We start from the raw sequence: 22,626 nt of genomic DNA on the forward strand, positions 1-22,626 counted from the left end.
TTTTTTTTTATTTCTAATTGCTACCTTCACTTCACCACAGAAGCAGGATGGGTTTTTAACCAAACCTGTCCTCTTCCTTGATTTTGGGATAGTAGCTTTTTGGTCATCACATATTCTCTTCTTCCGGGGTTCCCACTTTCATTCGCATTTCTAAGGTTTCCCTCCTAACCAATTATACTCAATTTTCATCAGTGTTGGGAAATTAACCCTTTTGAAGCACCAAGTACATAACTTGCTAGGAGTGTATTTTATTCGGCCATGATCACTGGTCCCTAAGCACTCATCAGCTTCCAGTCCAGTGATGAATTTATTTTTGTCAGAATGATGTCCAAAACAATTAACAAAATTATTGCTCCTGATGTGAGGTAAATTACCGTCTATAATTTTTAGAAACCCTAATGATGATTTACTAGTGGCTGCAAGAGAGCTTTAAGCATTTGTCTCCCAAACTGAAGTCCACACATTATAGACAGGTGCTTATGGAATAACTGATCCTGTTCTCTGGTTTGATTCAGTGATCTGTAACAGACCCTTGCCAGCACCCCCCATCTGGGCTGTGTTAATTAGTATATTGATCCATATGCATTCAAGAGTTCGTGGTTTGGAGTTATCAATAACTTTAAAACAGGTAATGGTGTTTAATGTAGAGTGCCATGCTCCCTACCTTTTCTAAACAGTTTATAACTCGTGATTTTAGCATGCAAATCACCCCCCTAGATTTCAGTAATACCAATTATATCAGATTTCTTCTTGCTTGGCAGCCAAACACCTTAGCACTATAAGCAATTGATAGTTTTCCTTTTTTCACTTTGTCACATTGGTTCAATTTGTTCACAATACACAGAGTTTGAGCATGTACCTTCTTAGCACCCCACCCCCCCTTGTTAGTTTAATATCTTCCTAGCTACTGCAGCTAGTCTCCAACTAAGCAAGTTAGCTCATCTACCTGTGAGATGCAGGCCAGCCCATTCACCTACCCCCCCAATCTTACTGTAGCCCCATGCTCCACAAAACTTTCAGCTTCACCCCAGTTGAGCAGCCAATGGTTCACCTCCACTACTTTGTTTTCTTTCTTCTTTCATTTGTGTGACTGGAAGGATCACCATAATTTCTTTTTTTTCCCCATCTGGACTCATACATTGTCATTATTTGCAACAAGCTGGGTGATGTATTGTCTTTTAGTGGACCAACTTCAGGACCTGAAGAAGAGCTCTGTGTAAGTTCCAAAGCTTGTCTCTCTCAAACAGAAGTTGGGCCAATAAGAGATAGTACTTTACCAATCTTGTCTCTCTAATATTCTGGGACCAACATGGCTACAACAACACTGCAAACATTATCATTATTTAACACTTTGAAACATACATCCGTGAATGGAGGGTCGCTTTTTGCCCAAACCATTTCCTGCAGTACTAAAGTCTCAATCTTCTTACTTCAGATGTTACTCACGTTCAAGTCGTCAGGGCTCTTTTCAAATGATCAAGGATCCAAACCATCTGGTATTAAATCAGAGCAGGTATATTAAGTTTGAGGAGTCTGTCTGACATCTAATCAAACTCTAGGACATCTAGAAAGGAGACAGCTCACAAAAGGCTTTGGCTAAGCTTTGGGAGTTTTATCATTCTAGATCCTTAATGGCAGAGTAGGTGGTGGTTTACTAACCTAAGTGTCTTTATAAGTCCTCAACCTGCATAATCTGTTCACAATATTGTATGTGGGCTATTTTATGTATGTAATTTTATTGGGAGTGGTATTGTTTCTGACTGAAAAATCTAAGGGCAAAGTACAGCAGATATCCATTGTCTACACCATATGCAGAGCTGCACCTGTCACTAGAGAATGCTATTCATGGAACAAATGCAGATTATTCAGAGACTTGCAGGGAGTTTCCAAGAGGAGAAATCCGAGCACATCCCCTTCAGAATAGGCTTACTCCGTTTTAAGTTGTTCATCCAAAATCTTGGATCCCAAACACAGGCCTATAGAATAATTAACACCCCATTTTATATCTGTTTTCCTCCAAATGTATAACTGAAAACAATCAAGTTTAAATCATATTTATATTTACAATGCAGGAAGCAGAACAATTTCAGAGAAATGTTTTTATAACATGCTGGGAAGTGTTACTACATGGTTACTCAGACCTATATGCACAAGGTATATATTACAACTCTTTTGAAAGCCGGTTATACATCAAGTCTTTAAAATTTTTTGAAATCATAAGTTCCCATCTCAACAATATTAAAACTGCTAAAGCCACCAACCACTTCAAACAGAGAGTGATCCAAGAGTATCTGCACCTATTATGAAAGGGCAAATCTACTCTCCTCGGTGCAACTGATACAACACAAGCCTTCCTGATCAGAGTTTGCAGGGCTCTGCAAGGCACACCACCTTGCAAAGTGAGATTGAGGTTCCAGGAGACAGCTTTCATGTCTGTGTTCATCCTCAAGGTAGTCAGGAGATGTCTCTCTGCTGCCTCCAACAGGAGATATGCATTGTCAGTAGGATGCCTAGGATCGAGTGGCTAGCACAGCATTCATCTGTGAACCAGCTACCTTCTGAGGAGTAGTCTGCATACAAAGCTGGGTAAAAAAAAGGCACTTTATAACGTAGGGTTAAATTTCTAAAAGAAGGCAAGAAACCAAAAACTGACATTTAATTCAACTTAGCCCGACCCATTTAATGGACATTTACCCCAATGCCTGATTGGAATGGATGCTGTTCCCATGACGATCTCTAGTAACAAAAAGGGTGTAAACCTGGAGTGTCAAGAACTCTCCTCAGAGCTCATCTATTCCTACCTCCTACCTACAGAACCGGTTTGGCAGACTAGAATACGGGGGAAGACAACAGGCCCCATAAAGAAATTAGGATGCTATTGCCCATGGTCATATTCTTGATGGGTAGTGGAGAAAGGGTCCATCACCAAGAAAAGAGCAAACAGTATTTAAAGCATTTCCATGCATTAGAGCTGGTGTCTTTTCTGTGTCACCACTCCTGCCAAAATAAAAGCTTCCACTTCCACTGAAGCCAATGTATCCTGCTCCCTCCCAGCCCCAGAAATACATTCTATTACATACAACTTTTCTTTCTTTACTTGCAAACAGACAGACTGCATGGAAAGAAACAATTGATGCAGACAGCAAAGTGCATCATCCTATCCTAGATTCTGGAAAGGTGGAAGAATACTTTGGGTTAACATTGGCTTGTATGAGGATCAGGAGAGAAACAAATGTAAGAAGGTAGAACTGCAAAAATCAAACTAAACCAAACTGGAAGAGGCAAAAATCTTTTGTTCAATTGGGAAAGGGGCTCTTAACTGCAGATATGAATGAGTCTGAAATATACAATTAACACAAGTATACACCATTCTAGAACCATAAACTAAGATTTCTGTTTCCTTTAGAGGTGCCTTATTTAAGTAGAACTATCTGAACACAGAAAGTAGGTTGTTGTTTGAGACTAATGTCACTGAATCAAATAAAAATCACTGGAGTAAGTGAAAAAAGGCTCTTGGCAATAAAGCTTTACCACAAACAGAACTGCTGCAGCATGTGTGTGATGCCAAGAAAGGCGAACCTCCTAAAAGAGGGACTCTTCTGCAGCAAGAGAAATCAGGGTTAAAGGGCCCAGTTTCACTCTTGTGACAGAAAATGCAATTCCAAGGAAGCTAGGTCACAGTGCAAGTTATCTTGTGCGTAAATAAGTGTGCGAGATTCAGCTTCACCTCAGTTCTGGTTTCTTAGATTCTGTGTTTAGACCCCTACCACCAGACTGACTATGTAAAAAAGCAAATGCCATATGGCTTTCCTCAGGAATGTACAGAAAATTCACTTTAATCCACATCCATCTAGTCCAAGGTTACAACTCAACAGCTTTCCTAATGCTGGGTCCATTTAATACTTTTGAGGTCAACTCCATCCTGCACCATTTCCCACAGTGGACTGTAAATAGAAAAAAAAAATTAGATGTCAGCTGGTATGCCAAGGATAATGGTATCACTGACAATCAACCACAAATAAGATGCTTCTGTATCTGTTCAAGGAATCTGACAAGCAGTAAAAAAAAAATTTCCCTCCTGGGGGAGGAAGGGCAGGTCTCCCGCCCTCCTGCTCTTCCTCGGTCTCGATTTCCCCTGCTCTCTCCTGGCTCCAGGCCCTTGTGTCTCACTCAGCAGCAGGAGAGATTGTTATTTTGGCATAGGGGTTCCGTTCAAGTAATATTTCTTCTCTATTTTCTCTAGTATCCTTCAGGTGATAGCAACCCACTTGGGTGCCAGAGGAGGCCCAGGATTAACCCTGGTATTTACCCAGAGAACTGGGAAGGTAACTTTTTGCATGGATTTTCACCCATTTTTGAATTTCTGTAAAACACTCCAATTCCCACAATTTTAAACATAAGGAAAACCAGAAATCAAGGGCCTTGCACATTCCACAAAAGCTTAGCGGAAATGTGCAGTAATTCATTGTCTTTTAAGCTCAGTAAGGAAGTGGCTCACCTCATCTCCCTCAGCCTTTTGACATGCTGTATGCACTTCTGCACTGTGTAATCTACTTCTTCTTCTGTAGTGAAACGACCAATGCCAAACCTAAAACAAAGCAAAGAAGTACTGTGTAGGTGCTAACATAGTGCACACATGGGAAGGTAGGACAGGAGAACAGAGTCTGTTCTGAGCGTAGGAGAGGAAACAATTTGGAAAAGACAGCAAGGGTCATATCACTGACCTTATGGATGAGTGAGCCAAGTCTTCATCAGTCCCAATTGCTCGTAACACATAGGATGGCTCCAGAGAGGCAGATGTGCAAGCACTGAGGAAAAGGGCAAGAAAGAATTTTGCCCTTTTTTCACATACAGCTCTTATACTAATGACGTTTAACATTCTGTACTAGCAGTAATTTCTACTGAAGAATATCTGATTTCTAGACTCTAAGCATCACCATAAGTCTCCATGGCTCTCTACAAAACACATAATTACCCCAGGTCCCTGGGGGGAGGAGGGGGGGAGAGTCAGTGAAAACAAGACGGCGCAGGCAAGTAATCAGGAACTGTGGCAAGACTGGGGATTCCAGAAACAGCAGAAGAGAAGGATGGGCAGAGGGGAAGCAGTAGCTGGGAACAAGGTTAGTGAGACAGCAGTTTGAGGAAAGAGAAGAGTGCAAATATGCATGTGGAGACCTCCACTCTGACAAAGAAATCAGCTGGAGAGGATTGCAGTGGCACCACCAGGGCAGGCGGAAATGGCTCCTTCACAGGGAGAAATCTGGCTGCTAGTTAGTTCCAGCAGCAGGCAGTGCTCCACTCTAGCTCCCAGCCATAGAGATGACAAACCAGTATTCTGCCCTGTCAATAAAGGATGAGGAATCCCCCGCAAAAGTGAAGGAGACCAAGGCTGCAAGGATCGCAGCCACCACTCCCAAGAGGCATCGAAGGATGATGATGGTCAGGGGGACAGAGGTATCCATCTGCTGGCCTGACCTGGCATCCTGGGAGGTGTGCTGCCTGCCAGGGGCCTGTACCTGAGACATTACAGAGGGATTGCTGAGGATCATAGATCATAGATTATTAGGGTTGGAAGGGACCTCAGGAGATCATCTAGTCCAACCCCCTGCTCAAAGCAGGACCAATCCCCAAATTGCCCCCTTGAGGATTGAACTCACAACCCTGGGTTTAGCAGGCCAATGCTCAAACCACTGAGCTATCCCTCCCTGAGAAAAAACAGAACTGGAAGGGACCTTGAAAGGTCACTGAGTCCAGCCCCCTGCTTTCACTAGCAGGACCAAGTACTGATTTTGCCCCAGATCCCTAAGTGGCCCTCTTAAGGATTGAACTCATAACCCTGGGTTTAGCAGGCCAATGCTCAAACCACTGAGCTACCCTTCCCCCCCCAGCCCTCTGATTACTAACCCCAGCTGCTTGTCCATGTGGGCACTAACAATACTGCCAGGTCTGACCCAGAGCAGATCCAGAGTGATTACAGGGCTCTGGAAGGGAGGGTGAAGGATATTGGGGCACAGGTGTTGTTCTCATCTATCCTTCTGGTCAAGGGCAGAGGCCTGAGCAGAGACAGACACGTTCTGGAGGTAAATACATGGCTGAGCGGATGGTGTCACCAGGAAGGCTTTGGCTTCCTCAAGCATGGGATCCTGATCTGAGAAGGACTGCTGAGCACAGATGGGGTCCACCTATCCAGGAAGGGGAAGGGTATCTTCAGATACAGACCGGCTAGCCTGGTAGATGGGCTTTAAACTAGATTCGACAGGGTCAGGAGACAAAAGCCCATGGGTAAGTCCAGAACATGGAGATGTGGGTGAAGGGTTGGAATCTGGGGGAAACATGGACAATCAGAGGAGCAAAGGACAGATAAAAAGAGATATTGAGGAGAAATCTAATGAACATCTGAGATGTCTGTATCCTAATGCAAGAAATATGGAGAATAAACTGGACTATAAATATAAACCAGAAATACTACTGAATACTCACTATTATGACATAACTGGCATCAGAGACTTGGTGGGATAATTCCCATGACTGGAATGCTGGTATAGAAGGGTTCAGCTTGTTCAGGAAGGACAGGCAGAGAAAAGGGGGAGGTGGTGTTGCCTTGTATATACAAGATGTATATGTTTGCACCGAGGTTGAGATAGAAGTGGGAGGCAGACCTGTTAAATGCCTGGGTAAGGATAAAAGGCATAAAAAAGCCAAGGGTGATGTCATTGTGTCTGTCTACAACAGACCACCAAACCAGGAAGAAGAGGTAGCTGAGGCTTTTTATAAAAAACTAACAAAATCATCCAGAACACAGGACTTGGTGGTGATGGTGGACCAGACATCTGTTGGGAAAATAATACAGCAGGGCACAGATTATCCAACAAGTTCATGGAATGCAATGGAGACCACCTTTAATTACAGAAGGTGGAAAAAATGAGAAGGGGAGGGGCTATTCTCAATTTGATTCTGACAAATGAGGAGGAACTAGATGAGAATTTGAAGGTGAAAGGCAAGTTGAATGTGAAAGGCAAGTTGGGTGAAAGTCATCACAAAATGACAGCAAATGAGCTTTCGTGGGTGAATACCCACTTCTTCGGATGCATCCAAAGAAGTGGGTATTCACCCACGAAAGCTCATGCTGCAAAACGTCTGTTAGTCTATAAGGTGCCACAGGATTCTTTGCTGCTTCTACAGAACCAGACTAACATGGCTACCCCTCTGATACTTGACACAAAATGACAGAGTTCACGATTCTAAGGAATGGTAGGAGAGAAAACAGCACAATAAAAAGACAATGGATTTCTCGAAAGTAGACCAGCAAACTCAGAGAAGTGGTAAATAAGATCCCCTGGGAAGCAAGTCTAAGGGGAAAAGTTCAGGAGAGTTGGCAGTTTTTTAAAAAAGACTTTAATAAGGGCACAAGAGCAAACTATCTCAATGGGTAGGAAAGATGGGAAGTGAGGCAAGAGTCACACAACAAGCAGAAAGGTCAAATTACAAAGGACAAATATAAAAACACAACACAAGCATGTAGGGACAAAATTAGAAAGACCAAGGCACAAAACTAGCTTATAGAAAGTGTAACAACGCATTTTACAAATAACTGAGAAGCAAGAGGAAGATCAAGGACAGGGTAGGCCTGTTACTCAATGAGGGGGAAAGACAACAACAGAAAATGCAGCAATGGCCAAAGTTAAATGCCTTTTTTTGTTTGTTTTAAAAAAATATAGCAGTGATTGGACCACTAAGCTAGTGAACATCAGTGTAAACGGGGTAGGATTTGAGGCTAAAATAGGAAGAGAACAACTTAAGAATGACTTAGACAAGTTACAGGTCTTCAAGTCAGGAGGGCCTGATGAAATACATACTAGAATACTTAAGGAACTGGCTGAAGAGACCTCCAAGAATTAGTGATTATCTTTGAGAACTTGTGGAGGATGGGAGAGATACCAGAGGACTGGAAGATGGCACTGTATTTGTCTATCTATAAAAAGGGGAATAAGGACAACCTGGAGAATTACAGACCAGTCATCTTAACTTTGGTATCTGAACTGATAATTGATTATTTGCTCCAATCATCACTATGTAAGTACCTAGAAGAAAATAAAGTAACAACAGTCAACATGGATTTTTCAAGAACAAATCATGTCAAACCCACCTAATGTCCTTCTTTGACAGCGTTACAAGCCTTGTGGATAGGGTGGAAGTGTAGACTTTAGTAAGGCTTTTGACCCTGCCTCACATGACCGTCTCAGAAACAAACTAGAGAAATATGGCCTAGATTAACCTATTATAAGGTGGGTGCATAACTGGCTGGAAAACCATACTCAGAGTCGATATCAACTGAGCTGGAAGGACATACTGAGTGGTGTCCTACAGGAAACTGTCCTGAGTCCGGTTCTATTGAATATCTTCAACAGTACACTTGCCTGTGGATGATACCAATCTGGGATGGGTTATGAGTGCTTTAGAGGACAGGATTAGAATTCAGAATCTTGAAAATCTGGAGAAATTGTCTGAATTAAATAGGATGAAATTCAATATGGACAAATGCAAAACACTCCACTTAGGAAAGAATAATCAATTGCACAAATACAAAATGGGAAATGACTGCCTAGGAAGGCGTACTGCAGAAAAGGATCTGGAGTTATAGCGGATCACAAAGTAAATGAGTCAACAATGTAATACTGTTGCAAAGAAAGCAAACATAATTCTGGGATGTATTACTAGGAGTGCTGTAAGCAAGATAGGAGAACTAATTCTTCCACTCTGCTCAGCATTGATAAGGCCTCAACCGGAGTACTGTGTCCAGCTCTGGGGACCAGGAAAGATATAGACAAACTGGAGAAAGTCCAGAGGAGAGCAACAAAAAATAATTAAAGGTCTAGAAAAAATGACATATGAGGAAAGATTGAAAAAATTGGGTTTGTTTAGTCTGGAGAAGAGAAGACTGGGGGAGGGGAGGCATGATAAGTCTTTAAGAACAAGAAAGGGTATTATAAACAGGCAGGGCCAGCTCCAGGGTTTTTGCCGCCCCAAGCAGCCAAAAAAAAAAAAAAAGTCGCGGTCGCGATCAGCTCTACCGCCACCGCTCCATCTTTGGTGGCTGGTCCTTCCCTCCGACAGGGAGTGAGGGACCCGCCGCCGAATCGCCGGACGTGCTGCCCCAAGCACCTGCTTGCTGGGCTGATGCCTGGAGCCAGTCCTGTAAACAGGAGGGTGTTAAATTATTCTCCTTAACCACTTTGGAGAGTACAAGTAGTAATAAGCTTAAATTGCAGCACGGGAGATTTTAGGATAGATATTAGGAAAAACTTCCTGTCAGGTTAGTTAAGCACTGGAAGAAATTAACTAAGGAGGTTGCTGTATTTCTGTCATTGGAGGTTTCTAAGATCAGGTTAGATAAACACCTGTCAGGGATGGCCTCGATAATACTTAGCCCTGCCTCAGTGCAGGGCACTGGACTAGAGGACCTCTCGAGGCCCCTTCCACTCCTATGATTCTATAACCCTGCTCTCCTTGTGTTAGGCCAGATGTTGCCAGCTGTGAGAGACAGAAAGAGGCAGATGCAAAATGAAGATTTAGGAGAACAGAGTGGAAGTAGAAAAGGAAGAGCAGATCAGGACAGAGGATGGCAATGCACCAAGGGACACATTTCTATAAACCAAAGATCAAACATGGCTTTGAAAACCACCTTTTGACCCCTTAAGTACCAAGAGAATCTGAAAAGTGACAAATGTAAAGGCCTGGAATCCTGAGTGAGACTATAGTCAGCACTGCTGCAGCTTACAACACAAAGGACATCAAAAGCGGGTAAGTATCATTACCCCCATTTTACAGAGGGGAAACCTGAGGCACAGAAAAGGAAGCTATTTCTAAGTACTAACAAAGCAAAATCTAAGTACTGTAAAGGATTCTAATATAGTAAAAATGGTCCATGTTTTTCTTTAAATAAAAAAAGGGGGGGGTGGGAGAAGAGAACCCAAATTCACATGAAGTTAGTGGTCCTTCAAGGGAGGGAAGGACTTCTAGAGTTAGCCACTGCTAGATATTGTACAGGCAGCTCTGTGGCTAACCTGCAGCCCCTGGATACAGCCAACACACCTCTCCCGTAACCTACAACACACCCAGTATGGGCAGAGCAGGGGTTCAAGTGAACAAGTTCCCACGCTAATCACCTGCTCAGTAGTTTTGCAACATGCACAAATGGAAAGATGTGGACTAAGATGACAGCTCTAACTGCAGGGTCTCTTGACAGGGTTGTATTTAGTTTCAGCTGGATTCGGAAAGTCTTTTCCTTTCAAACTGCTCTGCTTACTAGAACCAACACATTTCTGGCTGATAAATTTCCAGCTCAGACCATTACTCTGAAAAGTAAAGTAAAAATGGCACCTTTGTATTCTTCAGACTTGCGCTCCATGTGTATCAGTATCAGATCTGCTGATGTTAGTGATAAAAAGATTTTACTACTGTCAGCCCTGCAGAGTCAACAGAGCTCTGAGAAAGTGCACTGGATTCTCTTACTGCTTGTGCATCAAACACAGGAATTGTTAACTACTTTCCTTAGTGGGGTTGCATATGTACCCCTACAATCGTCAAATTATGCTCACCATTATTCCTGTGAAATTCTACTGAAGGCCATTAGGTTACACAGGCGAAACTGAGGACAGCATTTTGCTGGAGAATCATCATTACCAGAGGTGATGCATACGAAGAAAAAGAAAAAAAAAGAGTCCAGCTTGACTCTCAGATTCCAGGTTGAGTCTGCAAGGCTGGCAGTTAGAAAAATCCACTTTTACTTGTAAACAGAACAGATCTGATGTGGTGACCCAAGGAGCCATTTTTAGAGGTCCCATCTCACAGTACAGCTGCTTTTCAGACTGACAGAGTGAATAAAGGGCATAGAGGTGCCTACTCCCAGATGTGTGATTCCATCAGCAGACAGCATTCCCTCTCAAGAGTGCTTTAGCAAAAGCTTCCTCTTCTGCCCCAATTTTCCACACTTTACCTTCCTGAAGACAGAGCCACATCCTTCAGAGCCATCAGCAGACTCTCTCCTTCCACATACGCAAAAGATAAATTGATGCAGCCTGCATAGTTTAAAAAAATAGTATCAGTTGAACTCCAGGGAAAGTCCTAACCCACATCACAGGGGGGCGCCATTCTACTGTACCATGTTGAGCCAAGTTCCACTGGGCTCCCTGCATGCAGACTCAGGTTCAAGGCAGGGCAGGCAGAGGTCAGAGGGCCTGTAGGACTGGCCATCAAGGCTGCGGAGTCCCTCAGGATTTCTCTTCCCTTGCCTCTGGATAGCGACTGTCTAATTCCTATTTCAGTCACTTGGCCTGAGTCCTGGAACAAGCTATAGACCAAAGGGAAGCAGTCCAAGGACTCTGCAGTTCACTGGAACTAAACCCCATCATTCCTGAAGTGCACTGACATTCCTGCAGTGCACTGACATTCCTGCGGCAGCTGCTGGGTTTATATTAACTAGGAGTTTTTACTGAATTAATAACTAAATAACAAAGTCTGTGCCCCCGGTTATTCATTCTGGTACTAAATCCAACACAGACTTCAGCTTTGGCATTTAAACTTTTTTTTTTTATCCCCAAATTGTCAAACTGTCTCAGTCTTTTATACTGACAGGGTGTAATTGCACAGGGGAAGCTGTTACAAGAGAACAAAATGCTTCCATAAAAGCATCAGGGGCAACAAGATGTCTGGCAAAGCCAGAGGGATCACCAGAGCTAGTCTGACCTCTTGTAGATCACAGGCCACCAAAACCACCCCCACACTAAACCCAACAACAAAAATGAGACCAAAGTATGCCCACCTATAGAAGCCTAGACTACTGTGTGCCACAGGCAGAGAACAGGAGGGACCGAGGTGCCCCAGTGCCTGAGGCCCCTCCAAAGGCAGGCATTAAGTGAGATATACTCAGATAATCCTGACACATGACCCGCACCCACATGTTGCAGAGGAAGGTGAAAAAAATCCAACTGACAGCCGGTCTGACCAGGGACAAATTCCTTCCTGATCCCACATATGGCAATGAGTTAGACCCTGACCACGTGAGCAAAAACCAGCCAGCCAAGGACCAGAGAGACAGAACAGGGTCATGGCTTCACTAACCACTCTCAAAGCAACCAGTCACCCCATCCCATATCACCACCACTGCATCCAGACAACTAGCCAGATGTGTCTGTTAAAATGAGCAGCAGTGAAAGTTTCAACCTTTCCTTTTAAGGTTCTATTATTAGGGCTGAGCATCAACACATCATTGAGATGAGTGGGGCAGTTCGTAGCTCTCAGACATACAGCATGAGGCTGCCTGCAATCTTAGGAAGTCATCACTATATTGGTTCACATTAAGGGACCTTCTAGAACGTTTTCATCTCAACCAGATGGGTTAAAAACTTCTATTTACAAAATAACAGAAAAAGCAGAGTTTGCAGGAAGGGGTGGATTCTGTAACCAGAGAAATACGAGATTCTGCTAATACCTGGATAGTGATGCTCTGGGTCTCCATTCATAACCACATCTGGAATTTCAGTCATTATTTTTGTAACGAGTCGGTCCGCCAATACAGAGATTCGCTTATAGTCATACTAACAAAAGAAAGCGAGGGAGAGATCAGTCTAATAAATGGCTCATGGGTTCAACTCTCCTTCCTTTACCAACCACACACAATTACCAGCCTGGGCATGGACATCAGTACTTGGACTATGGCAAGACAGACAAAGACTTATTTTTTAAAAGCCTCATCTCTGGTACCCCTTTTAAAACAACTCTTTGAGTTAGTAGTTTGGTATTTGCCAGCTCAGCCTGCTGCCCAAAACAAACCAAATAATCAGTTAAGAAAACTTTACCCATAAGAACTATCCAGTGACCTTTCAAATAAACACAAAAGGTTTGAGTTTCAATATTAGAACTCTTTAAATAATGGTTAAAGTGAGAGTAATTTGCAGTATGACAGAGCGCTCCTGTTTTGCTATGGTCACAAATGCCCATTGTATAATGGAGATGTCCGCTTCACTATGGCAGCTAGGGGGCTATCCACACTGAGTTATGTGCATCCAGTTCTCTTTCTGAAGACATGCCTTCTGGATTCAGTAATAAGAGAATTGCTGATTGTCTAGAAACTACAGTATGACTGGAAGGACCATGGTCCCCCAAGGCACATCCCTTGCAATTTCAGAAAACTGACCATGTGGGATATATGCAAAGATGATTTCCTCTGCCCTTCAACTTCACCATAATTAACTGTGATAGGATGGCAATGGCCCTTTAATAGAAAAGAGATCAGTGCACTTGACTCATCAGCTGCCTCCTAATTGGGTTTATGCACTGGCACCTGGGGCACACCAAGATTCAGTTCAAGCAGGTGAGAGCTGACATAGCTACGAGGCTATAGGTGGCTCCTGGGAGAAGGCTGAAGAGCAGCAGTGGGGTTTGCCTGCTGATCTTCCCCAAGTCAGAAAGCTGAAGCCCAGAGAGGGCTGAAGGCAGGGGAGCAGTGGGGCTTTACTTGTGAAGTCTCCATACTGGAGAGAACGATAGCTGAGGGCCAGAAGGAGTGAGGGATGACCTCCCAACAGACAGGCTCTTGGGGATCCCCCTGGGAAAATCAGGGCTGCAGTCCATCTGGAAGGGCTGGGGTGGCTGTCCTGGTTAAATGGCAGGAGAGGCCCAGAGAAGAGCCTAGGTGTGGTAGAAGATGCTGGAGAATGGTATGTGCTATGTTGATGGATTAGAGGATATGAGATACTTAGGACTACATGCATGGAGGTGATAAATGGACTACGTTTGGGGACTTTTTTCAAGGGCTATTTTGTACTATTTTTATAATAAACTCACCCCAAGCAGGGTATTAGTGAGTCAAGAAAATGTCCTGTGGAGTTCTGGGGACTCTGAAGAAGGGAAACAGACAGGCACATCTATCATGCCGCGCTGCAGGACGGCGCTCTAGGCAGGACTTTGTTATGATATCAACCCACCCAACATTTCTTACATGTGTTCCTCTGACAAGCATGTGGGTAATCTAACAAGCTGTTGGTCAGGTAAAACAATCTGAAAACTATTAAGTGTTTAATTTTTGAAAAGTATTCCTAGGGTTTTTTTTAGAACGTCTACCACAAAAATGGCTTGGCACAGAAACTCCAAAATTAGTCTACCTTGTTGTCCTCACTGAGGACTGGGCCTTTTGATTATTTCTGGAAAATGTGACTGATTGATTACAGAGTTAGAGAATTTAGATTGCAGTGACAGACAACCCTATTATAGACAGTTGTATACTATGGATTTTCCTTCCAGACTTTGGAGAATTTTACCGACTCTCTCAAGTTCTCTGGCAATGACTCACACAGGGTTTATAAGCTTTGAAGAAGCAGCTCCTTCCACCAGATGTGGATAGCATGAGCCGCCTATTGGTTATTTTGAACCAGAGATGTACACTGGGAGGAGGGCGGAGAACTCTGGTTCTGGCAAAGCCTATCTGCACCACAGGCAGACCTCTCAAGCACTCCACATTAGGTGGATCCCTCTGCATTCAGGGCAGATAGCTTCTGCTGTTCTACTGCAATCACAAACTTTGCACTTTTTGGGCCCCTCTTCCCCTACCACTCGCCAATCCCTCCCATAAAGGAGCAGAGGGACCTTGGAGGGAGGGACCAGGTGGTGCAGAAGCTAACTGTTTTTGATGGAGCAGAGTGGAGTCTATACATGTCCCCCAGGGAGAGGAAGGAGTGATGCAGGGCCTGAGCTGCCATGCTCTTCACAGGCAGAACAAAGGATTGGGGGCTACTCCATACCCACCTCCCCTCTTGCAAAAATATCAGTTCAAGCTGCTCTTGGGTCTCTCCCTCAGAGGCCCCTCTCTGCTCCTTGAAATGGGGTGAACCAAAGCAGCAGCAGCTAGGAGTGTTCTGGATACCAGAAGGGCACCACCAGCAGCAAAGGAGCCAGCAAAGGTAGAGCCCAAGATACATTTCATTTCATTTAGTGGAGGACAGCATTACTTTGTGCCGGGGGGCAGTCTTAGCTTACTGGGGAAAACCCCCTCCAGGGAGAAGGGCAAGCGTTCCCCCGAGGGGCCAGAGCAGGGAGTAATTCCACATTTCAGTCATTTGCCCCACACTTGAGTGGCATGTACTGTACATTGGCAGGCTTGACTATTGAGAGGTTTGACTGCAAGTTCTGGTAGGCACGCCCTGGGCGTGTGGTGATTATACATTCTGCAGAACTAGGAAGAGCAATCAGAGCTGAGACTGCAGAACATACAATTCTGCAGGAGTGTGGCCTCCAACAGAGCTTCCATAGACTACACAGCTCAGATGACTAATTGTTGCCTGGCTGGAATGGGCTTGGGCTCCATGGACAGATTTCCTGCGACTATGTTATATGTTCATATAAATCCACTTGGCCTATATTAAAATAAAACCTCTGGGTTATTTTGTCTGCAACACTGCAGACAATAGATTGAAACTAGTCTAAAGCAGAAGTGGTTTCAAGATCACCTTCCAATCCCCCAGAAATGTCTGCAGGGAAGACTTCAAGGGGCTCACTCAAATCTACATCAGGAGAATCACTTTAATCTTCAGTCTCAACAGTGAGAATCGGAATCCAGCCTGCCAATCTTGCAGGTGTATATGCTGGAAAAGGACTTCTTTGGAGTGAAATGTGGTCCCATTAAAGGGGCCAATGGAAAGATTAATTGCAGCCCATGCATGATGGGCAGGAAAGAATCTAAGAACACGTCATGTACTATTATATAGGAACATGAGACAGAATTGATCTCCATATACCTCCATCTCTTGTTGAGACACTTCACACGCTGTCCCAAGGCCAACTGCTAAAGGTGTAGGCACAGTCCCAGATCGCATTCCTCTCTCCTGGCCTCCCCCACTCTGTAAGGGTTCCAATCTCACCCGGGGCCGACGGCGAATATAGATGGCACCAACCCCTTGAAAACAAACAAAGAAGCTGGGCATGTTCAGGACATATATACTTTTGAAATTACCACAAAGGATACCAGCACTGAAAGAGACCACCTCCTTCTCCTTCGAGAATTGCTCATCTGGAACCCTGTCGGGGATGCGGGGGAGGGGAGAGAGAGAAAGAGAAAGAAGCACCCACAAGTGTATGAACTCAGAATCTTCCAGAAACCAGTGTGCACTGAAGCTATTCCTCCCCCAGACAACTGTCCCCTCCTACATGTTTCTGAGTGTCTGAGAGGGAGAGGTCTCAACCTCTCCCCAGTTTGCTCTGGCAACAAAAGGTTCAGTGTGCTCAGAGCACAACGTCCCCAGTGCTACCCTAATCATTTCCCCACTTTTGGATGTTACTGCCTGTATATGGTTAACCAGAAGTATTTTGTTGCCAATGCTGTTGTGGGTACAGTCTGCTTGGGCTGCTTCCCCAAAAGTGGTCTTGCTAGACTGATTTGTGTGTGTAGGTATTCTTACTTCCTTAGCTCCATCATCCAATCCTTTCTGTCCCCAGAGGCAGAACTCTCCTTGATTCTGCAGGCCAGGACTCCTTCCAGAGAGTCTCTCACTTTCTGGTTTTGGGGGCAGCTCATCAGATGAACTGCACTGCAAGGAACTAATTTGACAGTTTTGAAAGACACTTTTGCACCTCGAACCACCCTTCCCTCATTGAATAAACTTCTAGCCTCACACAGGGGAGACTGGTGCATTTCCCACCATTGTGTTTCCATGGCACCAAACATTGCCACCAAAAGCATGGCGGTAGTAACAATTTTTCCTCAGAGGCATACACATCTGCCATCTGATTGGTTCTATCTGTTTATTGAAAGTACTTGTCCAGCCTCCAATGCTGTAGTGTCTGAACACCTTACAATCTTTAACATATTTATCCTTCAAACACCCTGAGAGGTGGGGCAGTGTTATCTGCATTTTACAGATGAGGAGCTATGCACAGAAAGGTTAAATGCCCTGACCAAGGTCAACTATTACCTCTCCTACCTTGTGTTTCTATCTTTTATTGCACCAACTTCAAGCTACACAGAGCTGAAGACCTTGGTCCAATAAAAGATATTACCTCATCCCCTTTGTCTCGCTAATATCCTGGGACCAACACAGCTACAACAACTCTGTGTTGCTTGAAGTTACACAGGAAGGCCATTGCTGAGCAAGGAACAGAATCTAAGCCCTGGCCCAAGCTTTTTCTAACAGACCACATTTGCCCCACAATGTGTCTTCAGTCCTCAGGAAATCATGTTCATCAAAAGGCAATGTCTTGGCAGACTTCTTGAGCAGAGTTTACAATCAACAGAATGAGTGGCCCCTCAAAGATTCAACTTTTCATCACCCATTCCACACTTGGGGTAAGTCACAACTAGATCTCAGTGCTACCAAGAAAGCATCAGGTGTGTCTGGTTCTGCTGTAGGGACAGGACCCAGTATCAGCAGTCACTTTTTCTTCTGGACTGGGGTCAGGAGTCCTATGTACATTTACAGAGTTAGGCAGGATGGGATGGGTCCAGGATGCTGCTGGTAGCCTGGGTAGTTTTCGTTTTCTGACCCTCCTGGGACTGCGGACAGAATCACAAGTCCTGGACCCCAATCAATCAGGTCTCTTCTTTCAGGATTGGTGATATTCTCCACCCAAATCTAAATGTTCTCTGGCTAACAGCTTGGCTTCTGGACTTCTGGAATCACTATAACAATCTGCTAATGTTTAAAAGATGCTACTGGAAAGCAGGAAGCCTTTAGACCAGACAGACCTACTCACTAATAAAAAGGAAGACATTCTCTACGTGGGCAACTCATGAGGGAGTAGATCTGATATGGTCCTCCATCGCTTTTGTCTTGGAGCATACCTGAAGAAAATTCAGACTATTTGAAGTGTATGTGGCTACATCTCATCTCTCTTCCCACACCCCCATGCACAAATTGACAGTCTTCATTCCCCTTACAATACCCACATTTCTGAAAGACTTCCCCCATATATTTCCTCCAGCACACACACAACCTCTGCTATGGGATCAGCATCTTGTTCTCATAAAGTTTGTGGGACCATTGTACAAATATTTTCAAAACTGTTGTCTGTACTATCTCTCTGAAGACAGCATTCCTCATAACACCAGCCAGAGCTAGCAAGATACAGATTTGATAGCAGATCCTCCCTACACCACGTTCCATAAGGATAAAATAGTCCTGCACTCTAACCCCAAATTCCCATCTAAAATGGTCTCTGGTTTCTGTTCAAACAGGCTATTAGCCCACCTGAACTTTTCCTCAAGCTTTTCATTCATACCCAGGGAGGTCAGGCTCCACCCTGTAGCCATCCAGAGGCTCAAATTATACATTAGAAGCAATAGGAAGACTAAGCACAAAGTAGGTCCATTGCTCAATGAGGGGGGAAAATGGCAGATGTGCTAAATGCCTTTTTGGTTTCAGTTTTCCCTAAAAAGATTAGTAGCGATTGGACATCTAACCTAGTGAATGCCTGTGAAAGAGAGGCAGGATCAGAGGCTAAATAGGGAAAGGACAAGTTAAAAATTACTGACAAGTTAGATGTCTTCAAGTCACTAGGACCAGATGAAATCCATCCTAGAATACTCAAGGAGCTGACTGAGGAGATACCTGAGCCATTGGACATTCTCTTCAAAAAGTCACGGGAGATGGAAGAGATTTCAGAGGACTAGAAAAGGCCAAATAAAGTGCCCATCTCTAAAAAGGGGAACAAGGACAACCCAGGGAACTACAGACCAGTCAGCTTTACTTCTGTATCTGGCAAGATTATGGAGCAAATAATTAAGCAATCAATTTGCAATCACCTAGAAGATAATAAGGTGATAAGTAACAGTCAGCATGGATTTGTCAAGAACAAACTGTGTTAAAGCAACCTAACAGCTTTCTTTGATGTGTTAACAAGCTTTGTGGATGGGGGGCGGGGAGGGTGGAGCAGTAGATGTGGTATATTTTGACTTTAAGCCTTTTGATACAGTCTCACATGACCTTCTCATAAACAAACTAGGGAAATACAACATAGATGGAGCTACTCTAAGGTGGGTGCATAACTGGTTGAAAAACTGTTCACAGTCTAGCTCGAAGGGCATATCAAATGGGGTCCTGCAGGGCTCAGTTCTGGGTCTGATTCTGTTCAATATCTCAATCAATGATTTAGATAATGGCATAGAGAGTACACCTATAAAGTTGGTGGATACCACTAAGCTGGGAGGGGTTGCAAGTGCTTTGGAGGATATGATTAATATTCAAAATGATCTGGAGAAATGGTCTGAAGTAAATAGGATCAAGTTCAATAAGGACAAATGCAAAATACTCCACGTAGGAAGGAACAGTCAGTTGCATACTGTGGCAAGGCACCTTCCCAGTCTCCCCAGCCTCTGCTGCTTTTAGCCCTGGTGAGACTGGCTTGGGTAATGCGGTCCCCCTTGGGACACAGGGGAAGTCTGCTCCCCGTATCTCCACCAGTCCTGTTTAGAGTATTTTTACTCCCTTGTGGGAGAGAGTACTGCCTCTCCTCCCGGTGAGGCTTGCTGTCTTGCTGTTCCAACGCTTCTGGCAGCAGGGCTCCTTCTCTCTCTGCTCTCCCCCGTTCCTTCCTCCCAGGGAAGGGATTAAAAAGGTCTCAGGCAGCCCTAAGTTGGAATCAGCTGATTCTAATTAACCTCAGGTAGCTCCCCCTCAGCTGATTCTAACTGCTACCTTGGTAACCCTTTCTCAGCTGAACCTGATTGACCTGTAGTTGCCTCCCAGTTGATAAGGAGGAGGGCCTTTTAGCCCTCTGGGACTGATTCCTACCCCTCCCTTGCAGCTGTCTGTCCTGAGTTTATCACATATGCTCCCCCCCCCCCCCCGCTCAACACTACAGGGTTGGGCTACTTGGGTCGGCAAAAGGCCATTCGCGTTGCCATGCTTGATTCCGGACCTATGTTGTACTCTGAAGTGGAAGGGTTGTAGCAACAGGAACCACCTTGTCACTCTCGCATTTTTCTCTTTGTTTAGGTGCATCCACTTCAGAGGGGCATGGTCCGTGACAAGGGTAAACCTCCGTCTGAGTAGGTAGTAGCGAAGGCTTTCTACGGCCCACTTTGCGGCCAGGCATTCCTTCTCTACTACGGCATATTTACGTTCCCTGGGCAGGAGTTTCCTACTGAGGAACAGGACTGGGTGTTCTTCCGCTCCAACCATTTGTGAAAGAACCGCTCCCAACCCAACCTCAGAGGCATCCGTTTGCAAGATAAACTCTTCCTCCCAGTCTGGAGCTACCAGCACTGGGTTGGTGCAGAGGGCGGTCTGCAGATCTGCAAAAGCCTCCTCAGCCGCGCTAGACCATCTTACTATGTCCGGGCCACGGGCTTTCGTTAGGTCTGTTAGCGGGCATGCCCTGGTGGCGAAGTGGGGGATGAACCGCCTGTAGTACCCCACCAGGCCCAGGAATGCTCTGACCTGTTTCTTCCAGACTGGTCGGGGCCAATTCTGTATTGCCTCTAACATGTTGAGTTGGGGCTTCACCACGCCTCTCCCCACTATATACCCAAGGTATTTGGCTTCTGCTAGCCCAATTGCGCATTTGGAGGGATTTGCAGTCAGCCCCGCCTTCCTTAAGGTGTCCAGGACTGCTTCCACCTTCCCCAAGTGTGTCTCCCAATCTGGACTATGTATAATGACATCATCAAGATAGGCGGCTGCATACTTGCCATGTGGATGCAATAGTTTGTCCATGAGCCGTTAGAAAGTTGCAGGAGCCCCATGTAAACCAAAAGGGAGGACAGTGTATTGATACAGTCCCTCTGGTGTTGAAAAGGCCATCTTCTCTTTGTCGGCCTTGGCCAAGGGAATTTGCCAATAACCCTTAGTCAGGTCAAGGGTGGACAAAAATCGTGCTTTCCCCAGTCGGTCAATTAACTCATCTATCTGGGGTATAGGGTACGCATCAAATTGAGACACCTCGTTCAGTTTCCAGAAGTCACTGCAAAACCCATACTGCCATCCGGTTTAGGTACTAGGACCACTGGGCTTGACCATTGGCTATGAGACTCTTCAATGACCCCTGACTTCAATATTTTCCTGACTTCTGCCTTGATCTCTTCTCTTTTTGCCTCCGGGATCCGGTATGGCTTGACATTCACCTTCACTCCAGGCTCTGTGAGGATGTGATGGTGAACCTCAGTAGTCCTGCCTGGCTTTTCTGAGAACACGTCCTGGTTGCATTTGATCATGTTGATCACCTCAGTTCGTTGGTCAGGGGTCAATTCTGGGGATATTCCCACTTGGCCAGGCAGGTTGCTCTCGGGAGGAGGTGACCCTAGAGTGACCACATGAGCTTCTCTGTCTTGCCAAGGTTACAACAGGTTTATATGATAGATTTGTTCCAGCTTCCGGCATCCAGGCTGTCGGACCTTGTAATCGACCTCTCCAATGGCTTCTATTATCTCGTATGGCCCCTGCCATCTGGCCAGGAGCTTGCTCTCTGCTGTGGGCACCGGCACCATTACCCGATCTCCCACCTGGAATTTTCGGATTGTTGCTTGGCGATTGTAGTATGTTGTTTGGGCCCCTTGTGCCCTCTCCATGTGTTTCCGCACTATGGGGGTGACTTGGGCTATCCTGTCTTTCATCTGCAACACATGCTCGATGAGGTTTCTCCCTGGGTTCGGCTGTTCTTCCCAACTTTCTTTGGCAATGTCCAGTATGCCGCGGGGGTGGCGACCATATAACAGTTCGAATGGGGAAAACCCAGTTGAAGTCTGAGGCACCTCCCTTATCGCAAACATTAGGTACGGTAGCAGGGTGTCCCAGTTCTTCCCATCCCGGCTCACCACCTTTCGTATCATGTTCTATTAAAACGCTCGACGAGGCCATCGGTCTGCGGATGTGGAGCATGGCACATAGATCCTTCATTAATTTAGACACAAAAGGGGTTCCTTGATCTGTCAGGATCTCTTTGGGTATTCCCACTCTAGCAAAAATTTGGATTAATTCTTTAGCTATGGTCTTGGACGTAGGGGAATGGCCTTGGGGTATCGGGTGGCATAATCTAGCACCACCAGTATGTGCTGATGGCCTCGGGCTGATTTTTCTAGCGGCCCTACTAGGTCCATAGCTATTCGCTCAAAGGGGACTTCAATAATCGGCAGAGGTACCAAAGGTGCCCTTAAGTGTGATCGGGGCCCATGTAATTGGCATTCCGGACACGAGGCACAATATCGTCGGACCGCCGCATATATTCCAGGCCAAAAAAAACCTCTGCAGAATTCGATCCAGGGTTTTATCTACTCCTAGATGTCCCCCGAACAGATGGCTGTGGGGTAGCTCCATCACGCCCCTCTGATGTTTCTGTGGTACTAGGAGCTGTTCCACGACTTGCTCTTGAATACGGACTACTCTGTATAGATCCTTCTTGATCATATAATATGGCAATGGGCCCTTGGCTCTTCCTTCCACAGGGACCCCATTCACTCAACTACTTCTTTGCGAATATTATTATATACTGGATCATTGGCCTGATCCTGTCCAAAATTCTCTAGTGAAGGTCCAATTTGCCCAAACTCAGGGGGTTCTATTTCCCCCTCCCACTCAAGGGAGGTCCCAGGGGAACTGGGCCCGGCTGCAGGCTCACCGACCTCCTGCCTAGTCCCCTTGTCAG

General features: G+C 45.1%; 1 protein-coding gene across 1 annotated transcript in view; it reads right to left on the bottom strand.

Annotated features, from left to right (window-relative positions):
* Positions 1–2,084: 2,084 nt before the first annotated feature.
* The window catches only part of NFS1 (NFS1 cysteine desulfurase), a 37,471-nt gene continuing 16,929 nt past the window's right edge, over positions 2,085–22,626 (bottom strand). Inside the window, exons 8-13 of the mRNA XM_039498184.1 lie at positions 15,792–15,949; positions 12,491–12,596; positions 10,997–11,078; positions 4,725–4,808; positions 4,499–4,588; positions 2,085–3,944 (exon numbers count right to left, since the gene is read on the bottom strand). Of these exons, the coding sequence (XP_039354118.1) occupies positions 3,881–3,944; positions 4,499–4,588; positions 4,725–4,808; positions 10,997–11,078; positions 12,491–12,596; positions 15,792–15,949 (584 nt within the window). The 3' untranslated portion in view covers positions 2,085–3,880. The remainder of the gene's footprint in view (positions 3,945–4,498; positions 4,589–4,724; positions 4,809–10,996; positions 11,079–12,490; positions 12,597–15,791; positions 15,950–22,626) is intronic.

This window comes from Mauremys reevesii, linkage group 13 (assembly GCF_016161935.1).
Source record: "Mauremys reevesii isolate NIE-2019 linkage group 13, ASM1616193v1, whole genome shotgun sequence".
NCBI lineage: Eukaryota > Metazoa > Chordata > Testudines > Geoemydidae > Mauremys > Mauremys reevesii.